At 35.4% G+C, this 21869-nt stretch overlaps 1 protein-coding gene across 1 annotated transcript in view; it reads right to left on the bottom strand.

Annotated features, from left to right (window-relative positions):
* Window positions 1-21869, bottom strand: part of GALNTL6 (polypeptide N-acetylgalactosaminyltransferase like 6) — a 1018136-nt gene that overhangs the window by 566056 nt on the left and 430211 nt on the right. The window contains exon 5 of the mRNA XM_080673354.1: window positions 19904-20070. Within this exon, the coding sequence (XP_080529480.1) occupies window positions 19904-20070 (167 nt within the window). The remainder of the gene's footprint in view (window positions 1-19903; window positions 20071-21869) is intronic.

The following is a 21869-nucleotide window of genomic DNA, read 5'->3' as shown; positions in this document are numbered from 1 at the left end:
CCATGCGGGCGGGTGGGGCCGCGCGATTTTGCACACTGGGCTTCTAGTATCTTTATAATTTATTTCAAAGCGTGTTAATTTGAATTCCATCAAATCACTAGTATTTCAATAATTTCCCATTCATTTTATGTACTATATATACAATTGGTGTTATTTAATTAACATTAGTATTTTGCCATATATTTACAAAATAAGCAGAAGATCTTCCATACTCTCTGCAGCCCTTAGATACTGGTAGCTTTATAATATTTACTTTTGAGGATGACAAAATAGAGGTTGAGTCAAGGTCTCTTTCTGATTCTACTTTGCTGCATTCAAGCATTAGTATCAATTCCTTAGAATTGTACTTGAACTCTGGACCTACCAAGTATCTCAATAAGGAATTATTTAGAGACTGTAAGTTCAATATTAGAACTTTATATCAGAACACATAGTTTATAACCCAGGTGGCCCTTTTGGTTAAGGGTGACTGAAAAAGTATATTGAGAATGACAGCACTTACAATATCCATGGTCTTCTATAAGAGCTTTGTAATACTCATTATAAACTATTTGTGAACCTGTTTACTAGTATATGGAAGGGAAATAGGACTTGGAGGTGACAAAGTATTTAATATTCATTGGTGCACCACAAAACCAGTGCAAATCTTCCTGAAAAGATTATACCTATGGTGTTTATGACATAGTTAGCTGATTTTTTAAAGTTTTATAATAAAAAAGGATTTTTCAGACACATTTTGACTATCATTTTATGTCCTCCATTAATATTGAAAAAACAAAATAAAATAGAATTTTTACCATTGTGTAGAACACTAATAGTGTTGAGAAAAATGGTTAAAAGGTCAGAGTTTTGCCAATTTATATTAATTTTCTGAACTACATTAATGAGACATATGCATATTTGTGTCACAGGAGGTTAATTTAAATTTCTTTGGAGGAAAACATGTATGCTTTAAGGATTATACACTATAACTAAACTACTAATTCAAGGAGATATTATACTGTTTGTTTTTTAGAAGTATAAAATGGAACATATGTCTGCATTATTAATATGTCATTTAAAAAGATTTGGCACAACCCCTACTCTAATTTCTTGACTGTCAGTCAGAATATTGGGATATTTTAAAAGAAACTAGAACTGAATGAAATTAAGTTATACTTAATGACACATGGGACCAATGTTCTTTTACATAGTTTAAAACAGTTTTCCCAATAAAGATCACATACAGAAATGCAATTAAGAACAAGCTTAAGGGTGACTGAATAAGTACATTCAGAATAACAGCATTTACAGTAACCCTGTTCTTCTATAAGCACTTTGTCACACTCATCATAAACCATTTCTGACCCTGTTTATATGGAAGAGAAGTAGCACTTGGAGGTGACAAAGTATTTAATACTCACTGGTGCATTATCAATATCACCTCCAGAAAACTTTCCTACCCAGCGGCCTTACAGGAGAAGTCATTATTTGGTAAAATTTATGAAGGTGTAGTGCTATCCCTGATCTGTACAACAGCTGAAACCAAATCTGTCAAGAGATCTCAGCAAAGGTGCAACTTAACCATTAATAAGGGTGAGCACACAGAAATGATAGTACTCACGTCCTCATAAGCCCTTTCATCCCACAGGAAGGCCAAGATGAGAAGAAAATAAGCTCTTTCTCATTCAGCAAATGGAGGATCAAAACACTAGATATCCATCTGAGTAGAACTCCTCTTTCCTGCCTTTATTTCCTCTCTCACAGTGAAGTGTGTGTGCGTGTGTGTGTGTGTATGTATATCTCTATCTATCTATCTATCTATCTATCTATCTCTACATCTATCTATCATCTCTACATCTATCTCTATATATATATCTCTATCTATCTATCTATCTATCTATCTAATCTATTTATATAGTATACTAGTATACCCATATATATCTCTATCTATCTATCTATCTATCTATCTATCTATCTATCTATCTATCTATCTATCTAATCTATTTATATAGTATACTAGTATACCCATATATCTATATCTATCTATCTATCTATCTATCTATCTATCTATCTATCTATCATCTATCTATCTATCTATCTATCTATCTCTCTCTATATATATATATCTATCTCTATCTATCTATCTCTACATCTATCTCTATATATATCTATCTCTATCTATCTATCTATCTATCTATCTATCTACCTACCTATCTATCTATCATCTCTACATCTATCTCTGTATATATCTATATCTATCTATCTATCTATCTATCTATCTATCTATCTGTCTATCTATCTATCATCTACCTATCTATCTATCTATCTATCTATCTATCTATCTATCATCTCTAAATGACACAGCGATCTGGTTGGTTGCAGTCAGATATTCTGGGTTTGGGACCATTATGACTCTTTTAAGGTGCTTTGCACCTGGCTATGTGTTAATGCACAGTGTATTAATTTTAAAACTTAAATCTCAGAAGTTAATTCCTTAGTGGAAGCCTTCCACTAATTCCTTAGTGGAAGCCTTCAAGTATTGAGTGTCTTCAATTCAACTACACATAGTAATCAATCAATTAGTATCTGAAACTGGCAAAGTGTTAATAATTTTCTTTTAATCCTAAGAAAAGCAGAAAGTGTATTATATGCCTTATAAAAGGTCTAATACAAAATACATCATTTATGTTAATATGGCAATTACAAATAAAAATTTTCACACTTAAATGTAATGAATTTAAATAGTTTAACTGCTTTTGGAGTTTTGTATCTATATACAAATTTGCCAGATTTGCCAAAATAGTAGGATATCAATTACATTTGAAATTTTATCAAAATTCAAACTCAACTGATAGACTGTTTTATATGTCAATCAGATCTATATAAAAACACTTAAAAGAAAACTGAATATATATGTAGTTTGATATACATATACATAGTTATATTTAAATGTAGTTTCTATAAAACCTTAAGTAATGTGGATATAAAAATAACCTTTAGTAATAAGAATTGGAAAAAAAAAACATTAGAAAATCCCCCATAAGCCTTAACAGTCACCAAAACACAGGCTGTCAAATTATCTGTTTAAAATCTTCCGTAAGCCAGCTTCAAGTTGAAATAAATGCAGACGAATCGCTGCTTTTTTCACAGTGATCTAAGGCTTATCTTAGTTTTGTGACAGGGCCTGTACATAAAGAGCTCTTAATGGAAGCTGAAATTGTCTTCAATTACATCCCATGTCTAATGGTGGGTCAGCTCTTAAAATGTCTCTGATTTTTGTCAAGGTTACCAAACTAATAGGACTCCATGAACCTTTGTCCTTTCTTAAAAGTTAAAACTTAGAGAATGCACTACATATATGCTGTGGGTGTTTTTCGTGTGTGTGCTTTTAAGATTTCCCTGTTAGGCTTGGGTGTGAACTCACAAGTTTATGCAGAAAAAAATGAATCTGAAGAAGAGTAAGACAAGGACTGAAGCTGAGATTCTTTGTAACTGTGGATGCTGAGGGAATTATACTCTCTGATTTCAGAAATGGAGGGAACATTTTCATTTATGGTTTATTAGTTTATCTAATAAATACTAAGAATCTACTGTTTTATATTCCAGGCATTAGGGATACAGCAGTGACATAAACAGGAAACTGTATCTGCGCTCCTAGAGTGGGTGGTCTAATGTAGGCCATACATATGCTTCTCTATTGTAATTTGAATAAAAATTGTTTTAAGAGAAAAAATTGCTATTTCCTTTTCATGTATATGAATTATTTACATATATATTACATATCATATATATATGTGTACAAGTTTATCTTACTCTGTCCATTAGTTGAGCATTCTTTGTTTTAAAAATATGTTTTTATTGATTTTTAGAGAGAGAGGAAGAGAGACGGGAACATTGATGAGAGAGGAACATCATGATTGGCTGCCTTCTGCATGCTCCCTACTAGGGATCAAACCTGCAACCCAGGCATGTGCCCTGACCAGGAATCAAACCAGCAACCTCTTTGTTCCTGGGTCGACACTCAAACACTGAGCCACACAGACCAGACTAGTTGAACATTCTTATTGTATATTTTAGTTTCATTTTGATTAGGTTTAATCATATAGGAAACTATGCCTCTGCACATTTTTATTTAAAACTAGAGGCCTAGTGCATGAATTCATGCATGGGTGGGGTCCCTAGGCCTGGCTGGTGATCAGGGTCCATGGGGGCCAGCTGGGAGAAACAGGGGGGAGGAACTACAGGAGGTTGGCCGGCAGCCATGGGGAGGGACCAGCTGGGGGGAGGGACCTGGGAGGTTGGCTGGCCGGGGACCACAGAAAGTTGGCTGGGGAAGCACACTGACCACCAGGGGGCAGCTTCTGCCTTGAGCTTCTGCCCCCTGGTGGTCAGTGAGCATCATAGTGACTGGTTGACCATTCATTCCGATCATTTGGTCGAATGGTTGCTTAGGCTTTTATATATATAGATTCCGAATCTTTGTAAGTAACATTGGATCAAATATATTAAAGAAATTTTTCTTTTCCCATCCCATGCTATCCTGTCACGGAGACAGTATGAAATAAAGAAATGCTATATTTTTTCAACTCTTAATTGATTCACACTCTTGGAATTAAAACTTTTTAGAGACCAAAGAGTTTTTCCACCAAAATAAATAGAATTTGTTTTGTATTTAACATAAGACCCTTCTGACATTGATCTGGGACAAGTTCCGACCCTAATTTAATTAACTCTATCATATTCTGATTTCTTAAAATTCCCTTTTCCTGGAAAAATCAAATAACATGCTTGGAATAATTATTACCATACCTTATATTACTTACAACCTCTCTCAAATGGGGATAACCTAATAGAGATCATGAGCTAGTAACATTTGAAAATAATTGTTGCAAAGAAGCATAGTTTGTTCCTGGAAGTGCCATTATCTCTGACATATGTCATTACTGTACAGTGGCAAAGTTTTCTCTTTTGTGGACTCTCTCACCCACTCTAATTAATTAAAGGAACTGAAGAAACCAACTCTAACAGCTAAAACCTATTTTTGTACATTTAATTTTGAAGAAGTGAATGATTTCTATTTCCAGGATAAGTAAATGAATAAATACACAGATGGGTTCAACTCACAATAATTTTATGACTATGACCTAGAATCAGAAAATATATGATGATCCTCTTATTCAAAGAGCTCATTAGTAGGTAGTGGAGATAAATACAAACTCACATCCAAATAATGTGGAAACTGCAGTGTTATTGACTCAGAGTATTGTGGTAGTAAGTAGAAAATCAACCCAAAGGTAGTAGCCAACAATTTTTATGGGAAAATATAGGTCAACTCCTGTCTAAGCACTTTACACATATTCACTTTAATACTTATAAACACCCTATGAGATGGGTATATTATTATACCCATTTTACTCTTGGGGAAACTGAGTCGAGAAATTTTGTTATTATTGTTCTAAGGTAAGCTCTTCAAGGCCTTACAGTCAGTAAGTGGCATAAGCTGACATAGAAGGGTTTCAAGGAAAGTGAACTGACAGTGTTCGATTAGTTAGAATAAAGGGCACAGAAAGAAAGAAGTGTTGTGGAGGTATGTTTCAGGTAGAGAAAACAGGATTTGAAATACACAGGATGGATAAATATATGGTGCGTTGAGGGAAAACTTGTCATCTTGGTTTTGTAATGACAAAAAGTACAAGGTGGAATATAGAGAAAGGTAAGCTAGGGAGCTAATTAAGGGCCTCTTGAGGGACTTTGTTTGCCACATTAAGGATGGGGATTTGTTTAGGCCTCCAGAAGCCAAAGGAAAGTTTGACAAGAGAGATAATTTGGATAAATATTGCTTGTTACAAAGATCAGTTTGATAATAAGTGATGGATTTCTGTGGAACATAACTTGGGGCAGAGAAACAAATGAATTAAGTTATTTGAATCCACTGCAGAATGGAGCTTCAAAAGGGGATGACTTAGAAAGTCCTCAGGAACTACATTTGGCAAGATCTGCTCATTAAATGGGTGTGGGATGTGAGGAAAGAAAGAAATAACAGGGGACAATGTTCAGATATCTATAGTTTGGATGAATGATGATGTTATCAAAAGTGGAAGTGAGCCCAGCGGGTGTGACTCAGTGGTTGAGTGTTGATCTATGATCTGAACCAGGAGGTCATGGTTCAATTCCTGGTCAGGGCACATGCCTGGGTTGCATGCCCCAGTGGGGGGCATGCAGGAGACAGCCTACTGATGATTCTCTCTCCTCATTGATGTTTCTATCTCTTCCTCTCCCTTCCTCTCTGAAATCAATAAAAATATATTTTTTAAAAAGTGGGAGTGAAATTAGGAGGAAGAGTAGTTTAAATTGAGGAATTTGGGCACATTAAGTTTGAAATATCTGTGGGGTCATTTAAGCCCAGAAGTCCAGTAGTTTGTTGAATGTTTGGGTCAGAAGCAAGAGAAGAGTTTAATTGTATAGAATAGTGGTCGGCAAACCTGGGTCACGAGCCACATGCGGCTCTTTGGCCCCTTGAGTGTGGCTCTTCCACAAAATACCACGTGCGGGCACGCACATACAGTGCGATTGAAGGAGTACCCTAATTGAGTTAATAACAATGTACCTACCTATACAGTTTAAGTTTAAAAAATTTGGCTCTCAAAAGAAATTTCAATTGTTGTACTGTTGATATTTGGCTCTGTTGACTAATGAGTTTGCCGACCACTGGTATAGAAAGTAGGAAGTGATCACTCAAAGATAGTGCACACAATAACATGAGCTGTGGGTGGTGAGTGCAGCCCTGAGAAACATCAATGTTCGAGGATAATGAAGAGGAAAAGAAGTCTATGAAAAGCCAGAGAAAGAATGACTGTAAAATCATGCCCTGAAAAAGGAGTGATACAAGCAATGTCAAATGAAACAGAGAGGTCTAGTACTGAATTATTATCACACCAGAGGCCCAATACACGAAATTCGTGCAAGGGGCTCCGAGCTGCCGCTTTGGCCCATGCAGCAGCCCCAGCTTTGTCTGGAAGGTCCTCTGGAAGGTCGTTCAGAAGGTCATTTGGCCGTCCAGTCTGATTAGCATATTACACTTTTATTATTAGAGATAAATTAAATTAAATATTTTATTCCCTAAATAAGATTACCTGGTTAGTGAAAATAAATAGGTTAAATTATGAATTAATTGTTTAAACTACTGGATTAATTATTAAATTCTCATTTAAAGAGCTCACTGGATTCTATAACACTCAGAATTACAAGTAGTATTTACAAGTTCAAAAGGAATTGATGAAATCATAGGGATGTCAGAGGTCTCTGAGTATAGTGTGTTTGCCCATTATCTACACTAATTAAAGAGAAATATGCAAATTGACATACCACCATGACGCCCACCAGCCAATCAGGAGTGAGTATACAAATTAACCCAACAAAGATGGCAGGTTAATTTGCATACGCAGGCGCGGAGCGAAGACTGAAGGCTCCGACCCGAGCAAAGACTGAAGACTGAAGACTGAAGAGGCTTGGCTTCTCCACTGCAGCTGGAGCAAGGCCTGGGTCCCGGGTGCCAGAGGAAAACCGGTGCTGGCAGCCAGGGGAAGGAAGGCCTATTGCACAAATCTTCATGCAATAGTCCTCTAGTAAATGTATAAGGGGTCCCCCTACCACTGTGCTGCAACTATTGAAAGGTAATAGTCTTTAAAGAAAGAAACAGTTATTTGCTTAATACTTTTTTTTTTAAATATATTTTATTGATATTTTACAGAGAGGAAGGGAGAGGGATAGAGAGCTAGAAACATCGATGAGAGAGAAACATCCATCAGCTGCCTCCTGCACACCTGCTACTGGGGATGTGCCCGCAACCAAGGTACATGCCCTTGACCGGAATAGAACTTGGGACCTTTCAGTCCGCAGGCCGACACTCTATCCACTGAGCCAAATCGGCTAGGGCTGCTTAATACTTTTTATATCCTATAAAGCTTAGATGTTATTCTGTACTCAAAGTTGTTGGAGATAGAATGAGAGGTCATCTAGTTCAATTCCAGCTTGTTATATCCTGAACAATAATGGTCACAATTTATTGAGTGCCTACTTTGGATCAGGCTAAGTTCTAATCGCTCTATATGTAAGAACCCAATCTCCCAATGAATATTTGGTAAAGGAGATACATAACTTGTTCATGGTGACACAGTGAGTAAAGATAAAGCCAGGATTCATAATCTATGCAACCCCCTCCACTCATGGCAGATGAGGAAAGGCAGAGTCACTTGCTGATATGTTTACTTGGTGATTAGAGTGTAGCATCAGCCAGGATCCCTTTCTTAAACACCCTGCCCCATTTTCTACCTTTTTGTCTCACTGTTGATAAAATAAGAAAATTTACTATATTTGCAGACACTAAAATGAATGGAAGAGAAGAACATGCTCATATTATTTATCATTCATTGTCTTGGCAAAAGCTCCATCCTCGGTTCAATTTCCAGGCCAACTACAGAACTCTAATCTAGAAGCATTTTCTAAGTCCTAGCAGGTCTGAAGCCCAGCAGCAAATGTGAGGTACTGTGGCCACCATTTCACTATGCACATTGGATTTCAGCTCCCTTGTAGATCTCCCTGACCCTAAAATGAAAAGTGCCTTGAAGAATTTGAAAAGATTTTCTGTATCTCTTACCAGTGATGCTTTAATGACTTATCTCACCAGAAAAGAGCCTTTACCATACCAAATCATCAGAACAATATCAACCTAATGGCTGTGAGTTTGCCATAAAATATGAACTATTTTACAGTATAGACTAAGAGAATTTTCCTTAAAGTTAAAACAAACAAAAAAATTACCCTTCTGAATTCTGAAATAGGTAAAAACAAAGTTTAGCTATGTTAAGTGGCAATACTTCTGAAACTTGAAACATACGTTTGGCATGATACATGTACTTGTGGGACTATTTTACACACTAGCCTAAATATCAGGTATTGATACATTAAACCACAGATTATGTTCATGCCTTTCAATTACAGGGAGAGATGCAGGAAGAAAATTTATGAACAAGCTAAAGAAAACAAATGCAAGCTTCTATACAGGGCTTGAAAATAATTGTCTCTGGCCTGCATGTGGTTTTAATCTTGGATACCTGGATTTGGATTGCATTATTTTACACATTAGATTTGCCCCCTGGATGACAGTCTGACACTGCAGAATTATATCCCCATTGAAAGTGTCCATCACTATTTTCCTCCAAATTCTACCTACCAGCAAGATCATGTAATTTGTATCAAGAGCAGTTCAATTACAAAACAGTTCAAACCGCCAACCTTCTGGAGTAGGTTACTCAGTCAAATGCAGTAGTTTTCCCCCCAATTTTACTCTTCCTGTCCTAAGTGAGTGTACCCCAGGAGTCTCTTGTGCTGATGACTCAATTCTGGGAACCAATCATCAATTCTCTAAACCCCAGTAACAGCGGATTTAGCTACCACTCAGCAATTATGCTATTGATTTGGAGGAACAAGTCATCTGTGCCCTAAAAATTAGAAAGTGTGCAGAACTACAAGATACTTTTGGAATCTGTCACGTCACTGTATGAAATGTAGTTTCCTAGATACCCTATGAGTAACATGGATGCAGCCATCATTAAGTGGGTCTTATTTATTGGCACCACACACCAGCTATGAGAAAGCATCCCCATAAAAAGAGAGTGCACACGTAAGGATGTATACATCATCCATGAGCTGATAGCTTTCAATCTCTCTATTTGGGCTTATTGCCTGCTGCTTAGAAGCTGCAGATATTTCCATCTAGACATGGATCTTGGGGATTATACCTTTCTGACTCTTTGCCCATCAGTGTGACTTCTTTTGAGTTATAAATCCTTTTGCAATGAGGGACCTATGTGGTTATAGACGACGGCCGTGTCACCTATGATCTTAGGTATGTCATCAGGATTGTCATTCCATTTGGCTTTCTTCAGGGCTTCATATTGATGTATTGGGATTTTGAGTAAAGAAAAATGTATTTGACAACAACCAGCAAAAAAAAATAATGTTTAGGGATTCTCCGTAGCTTCCCATACCACTGAGAATCATCTTGCTAGGGCATGTTTTGGACTTCATTTCAATAGAGATACCTCTACCCACTCATATGTCACCTTTCATGGAGAAGTGTGACAAAGTGGTTTGGTCCGTAGGTGCATATATGGGCTACTTGGTGCCATGCAATCTGGAGTAATCTCAGATGCTGATAGGAGTGGCTAGAGATCCCAGGGCCCGTTGGTTATACTGGGTCTTGTGGGACATTACATCAAGGCCACTCCTGCTGGGATAGGAAGCCCCCGTTCCAAGGGAATCTGAGCTTGTAAGTCTCTGTATGATAGTGTTTAATTAAAATTTAACAAACCTGTGCTGAATCATAGCATTTAATGCTTTTATTACTTAGAAAACATGGATGTAATTTACTTTAAAAGTTTTCCAAAGATCAAAACAAGCGCATTAAACTTTTCAAGCTGAAATTTGCCTTTCTGTATATATAGACACTTTTTATCTGACTCTAGTTTGGGAAAGTTATCTCTATCATTGTGTCATGAAAATTATTTATGGTTAAAATAAATCTTGCAATTTCTTGGAGCATGTTGCAATGGTTTAGACCTCCAAGCAGTTTGTAAATATATATTCCATATAGAATTCTTTATCAGGGTTTTAGGATACAAGGCAGAAAAAAATAAAAAATAAAGGATGTGTATCTAATTAGTATCCAACCCAATGCTGGGTGTTCGGTCAGTCACTCACCCCTTTATTTCTAGTCCAGCTTCTCTCTGTTCCAGAATTATTCTCATCTTCTGGGGACATTTTGCACCAGAGTGGCCCTGGGAAATCTATAAAATGCCTTGGCTTCTGTGAAATGAAGCAGCCTTGTTAGGTTGCTTAACTCTGGAATGATACATCTAGAGTAAGGACAGAATCAGATGACCTGCATGGGGTAGCCTAAAATCCATTCTCTTATCTCAATAAATTCTACTTTACATCAGCCTGTAAAAAGCTACATAAAATACACTTAACTATGTTTCAGGACCCATTTTATTGTTGTGTGAGCCTTTCGGGATGTTAGAAACACTGTTTTCTCTAGGAGGACTGGCCCCCTGCAATCCTGGCAGGGCCTTATAGATACTGGAATTTGTGTGTTCAGGTCATTATAAGTCTCACGAATCCTCCACTCCAAGACTTGTGTGTACAAAGTGAAATGATAGTTTTTATTACAACCCTGATCCCAAGGCAAAAAGTGGGTAATAATTTAGATTCTATTATTAAAGTGTCTATTTATTTATAGTATAGTTTAATTACATTCAAGATAGTTATCAGAATGGTTCAAGTTTCTCAGAATTAGACAGAGCTCAGGATAAAAACTGTACATTTTAGTTTAAGCTAACATATATCTAAGCATGTAAAATTGGCCTAGTGTGTTACCTTTCTGAGTCTCCATCTACTCATCTATAAGAGGTTACAAATGTACCATGTCACCTACAAATTCCTTCATCCCAAAGATACCATCATTCTACTGGGGAATTGTTACTCAGTGGACGTAAACTTGTTCATTCTTAATAGAATAATTTCATTAAAATGTGTTTCATTAACATGAAAACATTTGATGTTGAAAACAACTTATCAAAAATCTTGACTGATGAGAGATTGTTAATTTCCTAAGTTATAATTCAGTATAAAGGAGGAAATATTTGTGTGTTTTTGCATTGTGTCAATGCAATCATTTTTTGAAAATCAAGATCAGACGGATATTTAGACATCAAAAAGAGCTGCTTGAAATACTGAACACTGTATTATTAATGCTCACCAGCTGAGGTTTGCTGACAAGAGGAATAATCATAAAATATAACCTTTTATCTCTGAAAGCTAAGCCTGCCCGAGATCTGAAGCCCAACATCCATAAAATGGTTTCATACAAGTGACACCCTACTCAAAACAGCTGTCTGCAAAGAAACTAAATGGAACTTAATCTGCCATAAAATAAATTGCACAATTTCTTTTTCTTGAGTAAGTCATGCCTTTGTGGCGTTGGTGAACTGTAACAGTTTTGCTTTGAAAAGAATCAGCCCCTTCTATGTCAAACCCATATTAAGTCAACCACCTGAAAGTTTCCTTCAGAAATAGCAATTGGAAAGCCAGGTCAGCTTATCCACCACCTGATGAGAGGGCTTCCCTACTAAATCTTTTTTTTTTTAATATATTTTTATTGATTTCAGAGAGGAAGGGAGGGAGAGATAGAAACATCAATAATGAGAGAGAATCATTGATCAGCTGCCTCCTGCATGCCCCCCACTGGGGATCAAGCCTGCAACCTGGGCATGTGCTCTTGATTAGAATCAAACCTGGGACTCTTCAGTCCGCAGGCCAACACTATCCACTGAGCCAAACCAGCTAGGGCCTGCTAAATCTTTAAAAGGACTAATTTAAAACATTAGCCCTAAATCATTGTTCTATCCAAACATAAATAGGTTTAATGATGCTTGTTATGAAGAAAGGATATATGAAACTAGTATATATTGTCAGTCAGTTAATGTAAAAAAATAACCCCACATGCTTCAAACTAACATTGAAGCAAAGAAAAGGACTGCAAAAGAGTAATATACTAGTCAGAAAAATGACAATGAGATTCACCATCTCTTCAAAATAAAGTTATTGGAAAAATCTTTAATAATAACTCAAAGAGCAAATATAAATATTTATAACCCCCAAATGGACTACTTTATATGGGCATTTTAAAAAGACAACTCACAATAAAGGATTGGTATGTTTTAATGTGTTGACTTCATTCCCTTAAGTACACAAAACATTTTTAAATGATAAAGCAAAAGAAAGCAATAACAAAATTTTCCAACTATGAACTTTGGTCTAATATTATATGTAATATCTAACATACATTCAACCTAGATGATGGAACTTAGGTTTTGCCTCTTCATTCTATTACACATTTTCCAAAATACTTACTTTTGAGGTCAAAATTAGCCTAGAGACTATTCATTCTGGTGACTTCATTCTCTCAAACTACAAACTCATATTCTACATTAGAACAGTTTAAAATAGTTTTTGTTAAATCTAACTTCATAAAAAAGTCTATTTGCATTGAAGTTGCAACAAATGTATCTTTGTAAATTCAAGATAAATTTTACTGAATCTTAACTGAAACTTAATTTCATCAAATTTAGATATACTATTGCTTTCTTTAGAAGACAGAAGACTATAATTCCCATAAGAATTATTAGCAATGCTCTGAACCTGCCAGTGCCAGTGTTATAAATATAAAGGCTAATTCATAAAACAATCTATTAAGAATACATATACCCTGCCCTACCCAGTTTGGCTCAATGGACAGAGCGCCGGCCTGCTTACCAAAGAGTCCCGGGTTTGAGTCCAGTCAAGGGCACATACTTCAGTTGCAGGCTCCTCCCTGGCCTGGGCCCTGGTCAGGGTGCTTGCAGGAGGCAACCAATCCATGTGTTTCTCTGACACCGCTGTTTCTCTCTGTCTTTCCCTCTCTCTTCCACTCTCTCTAAAAATCAATGGAAATATATCTTCATGTGAGGATTAAAAAAAAAAAAAAAAGGAATACTAAACCTTTAAAGTACCTCAAGATCATTTATTCTAATCTTTAAAATAAGCACTTATTCAAAATAGGTTTCTACTAGAATGAATAAAGCATTCCAGTATTAATTATGAGAACTGCAAGTGTGTGTGTGTGTGTGTGTGTGTGTGTGTGTGTGTGTGTAACCCTCAGTAACACTCTTGAAAATGAGAGATTACATACATTAGCTCTGTAGGGAGAAACAGATATAACAAAATGCTATTCCAAACATTCATGCAAAGAGAAAGCTCATTAAGGATACAAAACTCTCAAGATTATCACCAGATAAATTATTTTATGTAGACATCTACATCATGTGAGATTACATTTTTAATTTAAAACCAGAGGGAGAAATCCGAAAGTGCTTTGCCTTCTGAGACAAATTCTACTCAATACATATTCTGTCACTGATGGCTAATTACTCGTATTTTATAAATGCAAGGAGACTTTTTATTAGTTAATTTTGTAACTTCCCAAACTTACTCTGGGAGGTAGGTTCATTTCCTTGTGACCTTGAGAACACATTCTCTTTACATTCATATTTATGACCCTTGGAAACAGTACCACTCTATGTCTTAGACTCCCTTTTAACCACAAATGCTCAACTAATTGGTAAAACACAGCTATTTTCTTAAAACTATCGATTTGACTGCTGTGCAACACGATATACACATTTATCGTCAGAAAAATAGAACAGCTTTCTTTCAATTCTTTAGCAAATGATGAATTTCTAAACAGAAACGTACACATAGTTTCTTAGTTTATGCTACCTATTAATATTTATGATTATCTTTTGATTTTAAATTAAAACATTTTTACAATTTAAAATATATGAAATCGAAGCAATCCCAAGATTCATTTACAGTGACTAGCTCTCAATAAATCTGAGACATAAAAATTGCTTGTCTCATAGTCTAGTGGAGTATCTGATGGAATACCAGCACTAAAGCATTTTTGTTGACTGTCATCTCAGAATCTTTATATGCACTTTAGTGTTAGTATTTCATCATATAAAATAAAAATGCACTACCATTCTTCTTCTGTTTTACAGCCTTCTCACACTGATGATATCTTCCAACTCTGGAAAGCTGTAAAACTCGTGCTAACTGATTTGTCTGCTTATTGAAACTTTCCTTAATGTATACTCAGAGACTATTTGAGTAAAATGGGACCTGAAATTCAAGGCTCAGTTCATTTGGAAATTGATTTAAAAGATTTCTACTATTTAAAAAATGTATAAACACTCAGCCATGTGAAGACTCTATGATTTTTATGGTAATATGGATCTTTAAAGAAACTGCTTTCACACACACACACACACACACACACACAGGGTGTCTCCCAAAAATATATACATACTTTAACAGCTTTAGCTCAGTTTTGAAAATGAAATGAATTTTAATAAACACTGTCTTTATTATATATGTATATGTATATATGTAATATATATATATGTAATATATATATATGTAATATATATATATATATATATATATATATATATATATATATATATATGTTCTTGGCATAAAAATTATTAAATGATTCCAAAGCAAAAATAGATCTATAAAATGTTAAAAGGCATTTGTATAACAAAGAAGGAAAAATGTCAAAGGAGGAAATAATGGCAGTAAAGTGAGATTGAACATAAAATGCTATCAAATGAGTTCATACGAAAGCAGAGCAAATGTCTACAAATTTTTGAAAATGCCGAATCCTATCAAAGAAATGTAATAATAAATGCAAAATAATACATAACATTCTATCTCAACCTTTCCTTTACAGATCTATAAGTACAACAACATGCATTATACACTAAACAATGAGAAGAAATACAAACATTTATTTCATCACAATATATATAAGAAACAGTTTTTTTGAAACTATGCTGTTTATGCACCCATATTACACACTGAATCATAAAACCCCAATTTGAAACATATGACAGTTATTTTGAAACTCTCATTTGCATAAAAAATTACATATAGATACTATTAAAATGCAGCTTCTGATCTATCTGGATGGGGCCTGAGATTCTGCATTTCTTTTAAGCTTCAATGTGATGCTGCTGGCCTGGGGACCACACTTTGGGCAGCAACTAGACATGCTATCTGCAGAAAATTACACTGGAATTTTCAGTGGCTGGCTTTGCTAGACTGGAGGATAGTTTCAAGTCTATGATCTTCCCTCTAACTACTATGTGGAGCATAACAGGTCTTTATGAAACTCAACTACCTGCCTTTCCCGATGAGGACATTTGAAACAAGTAGGGGCAATGGTGAGTGAGTGAGTCTGAATGTGTGTGAGTGCACCCAGTGCGCAGAAGTCCTTCCCTACTTGCATTTAAGAAAGTGTGTCAGCAACTCTCCTGTACTATCCACAATTTGAACTTGCATTCATCTAAGCAAACTGAGTTTAGAGAATTGTCAGGTTCAAATATATCCTATCTCTGAGGTTAAGCCCCAGCTTATTTCACACACTTCAACATTTTCCATGTGGATGCTGTTAAGGTTGCCTGGAATTTGGAGATAAGCCCAGGATTAGTCCTGCTTTAAAGTCATCACGAAGCCTTGTTATAGGCCCCAAGTTAAGTTGTTAAATGTATTTCTGAGAGCTTACTAAAAAAAAATATAATCACATTCACTCACTTTGGTAAGCTTCGGATAGCAAAAACATAGTGCTATTGTTAAAAACTTACCTGCAGGCATGTACCTTCATGTTGTTATCGACAGTAGCCTTATGTCCTGAGCCTAAAACAATATTCGGTTTACCAAGCTTGCTTGAGGAATAATATCTAAACTGAGGCTACTAGTTGGGATACTCACTTTTTTTTAAAGCATTTTGATAACTGGGTCAAACCTATTCAAGTAGATTTTTTAAAATCATTTTGCAATGTTCATAATTATTCAGTAATTATAAATTATTGTAGTATTTTCTTTCTCTTGTTATGAAACCAACTACTCCAGAATTTTCCAATCACTATATTGCTTACATTCTTGGAACTAGCAATTCCAAGTGATATTAACCTTATGTTATTAATATGGCTAATATGGTTACTTTCCTTTTACTTATTTTGTGTGTGTATGTGTGTGTGTTTTGTTTTGTTTTTGCATGTATAGCTACTCTACTGACCTGGAGGACATAAACAATAAGGCAGCAATATCTGATTAAATCTTGTCAAAATTTTATTGCCCTTGGCCAAAGAATATTTCAGAATAACCAGGAGAGCTATAGTGCAAAGATATTGGATGCATACTGAACTTCTAATAATGTGGACTTGGAATTGGAATATATTTCTAAAAATAAATATAAAATATAACATTTATATATTAGAAGCTTATGATTTCTGAGTTGTCACAAAAAAGTATAAACATACTTTATAATATAAAGTAGAATAACTTTTAACTTCATGGCTATAGGTAATATCAAAATTAAAAGGAACAGAAAAACGTCTCTGTCTTAGAGGCCCTGTAAAAAGAGATGCTGTAGGATAGTTTCCTCCTAAGAGTGAATATAATCTTGTAAGGCATTTTGATCACCACTCATGTAAGACCACTCATATAATTTTAGGTGGGTTCTACTTATTCTCCAGTGAAAGTCTAGAATTTAATTTTTCTTTAAAATATGTAGTAAATTACCAATTTATTTAAAATGTAGAGATTTTTAAAATGTTAATACAGTTCTGATTTTTCCAACATGGTGCACATTACCAAAATTTGTCTCCACATACCCTCTGACGCTGTTGCATCTGGAGATAATAGGTAGAAAGGTGGATGCATGGATAGATAGATAAATTATTGTTGACTAGATCTGATAAATTGAGAGGATCTCCTCAGTATGGAGAATATCTATATTATAGTAGCAGGGAAGTATTTGGTAGAGTAGAAATCAGTAATTGAGAGCAACTACTCTGCTGTGTAGTGCATAGCACTCAACCATCCAAGATAGCTCTCCATCAAAACCTTTCCATGAGGAGCTATTTACATAACTAAAGAGGTACTTATCCCTATGTTGATAAAAAAAAAGTCTGAGACTTAGGGAAGTTAGTCAGTTTATCCAGTGTCATAATAATTGGTGACGAGATTCTAACCTGTGTTTGTTAATGTTTTATATTTCCAATTATTCAGAAAGCAGGGTGATATCTTTTAGGTCTATCTAAATCCTAATATTTTATCAGTTGAGATTTTGTAATCTGAGATATAAATTTGGAAGAAGAGTCTCTCCTAATCCATGCAACTTTGGAATTACAATGTATTCTAAAAAATAACAGAAGTACTTTCATAAAATATTTCTTTCAAAGTTTACTTTTACACATATTGACACATTCATATAATGAAATGCAATATGCAAATAATTTAATGTTTTGAACATTTAATGATCATAAAGCAATACTTTCAACTTGAGAGTTCATAGGAATAGAGTATCTATGATTTATCAAAGCATTATTATTATTATTATTATTCTTTTAAATGTTCGATAGGAAAGTCAAAATCACCATTAGTATCCCAAATAATCCTTTTTCTGTTACTTTACTAACAGTAATTACACTGAAATCATCTGGAACTCACTTCCCAGGTAATATTACATGCAGGATAGTCCATCAGAATTACTGCTGTAAGAAGATGACAGTTATTTGAAGTCAAGACAAACGTAGATGCCACTATTTTCTACCTCTTTAAAGACTTTCAATAAAAAAAAGCATACCTCTGAGAAATATTCAGCAAAAAATGTTGTACAAACCACAATTTTCTATTACCAAGTGTTTCCCACTATGTTACCTCCAGGTCAAAATTCTGCTGTAATAGTTTACCAAGACCAAGTTAATTATGTAGAAAATTCTCCACAGATACACCGTCTGATTTCTCTTAGTACCAGTCAACCCAAAAAAAAGATGAGTTATTTGGTGTGTGCAGCCTGAGATCTCTATTCCCTTGTTCATTCCTTTTTAGAAAAGCAAAGTTTTAGCTTTCACACATTAAATGCCTATTTTTAGTCTGAGATAAGAATGACTGTTTTGAAATAAATAGCCTCAATTAGAATAAAAAAATCAATGTTACATAAATAAAATTTTAAATAATAAATTTCAAGTTTCGATACTGGGTTATGCTCCTAGGTAGTACTGAGTGCACATCTTTCAAAGCAAGGCAAGGCAAACCTGCTTAAAATCAGAGTAAATCACCACATTGGTAGTTTACTATTTTAATGGAATAATGTTAGACAACCTTATTTTTGTCATACCAATATTATTAGGCAGATCCTGAATCAGTATTTGAAGTGAATCACTGAAGACTAGAACTCTTTTAAAGAAACCTGAAAACTAACATACTAAGCAGTTTTACTTTTACAGAATTCTTGAATACTATGAAGAAAATGGTGGTTTTTGATGCAAATAAAATTTCAAAACTTCAATTAACCCATATGATTTCAAGATGTATTCTCTTGTGAGGCATAAGAATAATATGCAATCAAACTATTTTACTATCATTCTTTCTTACAGATGTACAGCATTTTAAGCAGAGCTCTTTCATGCAGCAAGGTAGAAAATTATACCCTCAAATAGATGAATATCATGAGAAAAGGTTTCCTCCCCTTCACTCACACCAGCCAGAAAGATAAAGATAAAATTTGTTTTCTCTGCATATCAACTACTTCCTCCTCATTTAACCAAATAGAATTGTGAAAGCCGAACCTCAGGAAACTTTCTGTATTTTATCCCCAACCTATAAAGCCAATTGTTTCTCAGAATGCTAAATTATTAAAACTTATGTCAAATTTGCTAATGCACTGTTATGTCAGGTTTTATTATTTTTCAGATATGACAAAATAGCTAGAATTGCCACGTAAAATATTTGTATCTCACTATAATTTTTAGTATTTATGAAGTAACATAAGCATAACCTGGAGAATGTATCATACTTGTAAATAATAGAGTAGATGATCTTCAGAAACAGAAACAGATTTTGTAATTTTACTGAAATATTTCACTATTCATAAGTACTCACCATGACATATTTTGCAGTGTTTGTCCTGAAGCTGAAAGTAAAATTTGAGACATTTGCCAACACCTGTCCAATTTACAACAGGAACGTCATGCAGATTTTTTTCTACTTCCCCAAAAGACAACAATAATTTCTCATTCTGTTTATTTTGCATTTGGCCAACATTTTATGAAATTACAACGTAGACAAAACTTCATAATCATTTTTCAAAGAGAATTAAAAAGAAACATCACAATAACCTTCCGTCTGTTTTAAGCCTATGATGTTTGTCTAGGTGAATAACGGAATCAGATAAAATATTGAAACTGTCTCTTACCTCTATCACTGAAGTCATCTACTAGAATGATTTCTGCTATCAGACTCTCCGGGGTTCGGTTAATTATACTGTGTATGGTACGCAGGAGGGAAGTCCAACCTTCATTATGAAATGGGATAATGATGCTGGTGTTTGGCAGTATTTCCAGGTACATCTTGTGCTTACAACTGGAGATAATAAAGGAACAAAAAAGCTAGGTCACATGCAAAACTATAATATATTACATATTGCTATTTACATATTATGTTATCAGATGGATTTGAAAACTAGACCTTGTCTAATAATTATTTTTCCTTGTACATCATAACAGTTACTCTGCTTATTCATGGAATCCCTTTTCTCACTCATCCTTTTTTTTTTAATAATTTTATTGATTTTTAGAGAGAGGAAGGAAGAGGAATAGAGAAAAAACTGATGTGTAAGAGTAAAACATCAAGCGGTTGCCTCCTGCCCAAGCCCCACCTGGAGTCAAGCCCACAACTTAGGCATGTGCCCTGACCAGTAATCGAACTGGCAACCCCTCAGTACATAGGATTATGCCCTACCAACTGAGCCATACCAGCCAGGGCTCACAATCATTCATAATAAAATAATTATTTATCCTCTTTTGTATCCTCAAATACTAGGTAAGAATTGCATTAAAATGTATTCTTGTGAACTTAAAAAAAATAGTAATAAGGGTAAATTTTTTTTAGTAGTGATAATTAATACTTATTGACTGCTAAGTAATAGCATATTTTTTGTGTGGTTAAATACACGTAACATAAAATGTAGCATTAGTAACATTTAGTAAATTCACAATGTTATGCAACAATCACCACTAATTCCAGAACATTTTCATCACTCCCAAAGGAAACCCCATATCCATTACTCTCTCCATTCTCCCCTCCCACCAGTTCCTGGCAACTACTAACCTGCTTTCTGTCTCTATGGACTTACCTATTCTGTATATTTCATATAAATTGATTCCTAAAATATGTAGTATTTTGGATCTAGCTTCTTTTCCTTAGCATATATTTTCAAGTTTTCAACCAGGTTGAAGGGTAAACTTTATGCATTAAAATTGTGGTTAACCTTTACATGGATTTCCTACAAAATTTTGGAAATTCAGCTTCTTTAATAATTATGCTTAATCAGTTTGGGTTGTGGTATGTTTCAGTAGCTAGGTAGTATATAAGCTGTACAGGGGAAAACACAGTATTAAAATTAAATCAATGAACATTTAATATCCAATTATCATACACTGATACAACCACATAATAAGATTACATTAAGATCCAAACAAAGAGAGGTGATTGATCCAAGACAGCGGCAGAGTAGGTGCAAGTTACACTCACCTCCTCCCAGGACCAAACTGGAATTACAACTAAGATACAGAACCACCAACCTGAATAACCAACCAAAGACTATCTGAAACAGAAATCGTATAGCCAAAGATTTACAGAAGGCAGCACATGGAGACTGAAAGGAAGGGTGGAGACAGGAATAGGGCTCCCCCCCCCCCCCCAACACCTGCACAGGCAGCAGCTGAGATTCCAGAGGGATGGATATCTCAGCTGCATAAATTGCCCTGCGGAGCAAGATCTCAACAACATGTTGGGCTCCCTAGCCAGAGCACCAGAACCAGAAAGAGGTCCCACATAATAACTGGCTGTGAAAACTGGGGCACCCTCTTAAAGGGCCAATGCCCCCAATCTCATTGTCAGGCATTCACCCTGGTGCTGGTGGAGGGAGAGTGGAGCAGGCTAGACTCTCATGTGAGGAGAGACTGAGGTGTGTGGCTCCAGGGAGAGAGCTGAATGGCAGCCACCACGGCACCTGAGCTGAGCGCCTCTCCCACACTGCAGACACCGTCTTTCTTGGGTGGAGCACTCCCCTCCATGCAGCATCAACTTGGGGAAAAGCAATAGTGCCAGCCTGCTGAGCTCAAGTCCTGCAAAGGAGTGAGTGGCCTGGGCCCAGGTTG

Source organism: Plecotus auritus (genome assembly GCF_963455305.1).
Source record: "Plecotus auritus genome assembly, chromosome: 6".
Classification (NCBI taxonomy): Eukaryota; Metazoa; Chordata; class Mammalia; order Chiroptera; family Vespertilionidae; genus Plecotus; species Plecotus auritus.
This window is presented reverse-complemented; position numbering and strand designations above follow the sequence as displayed.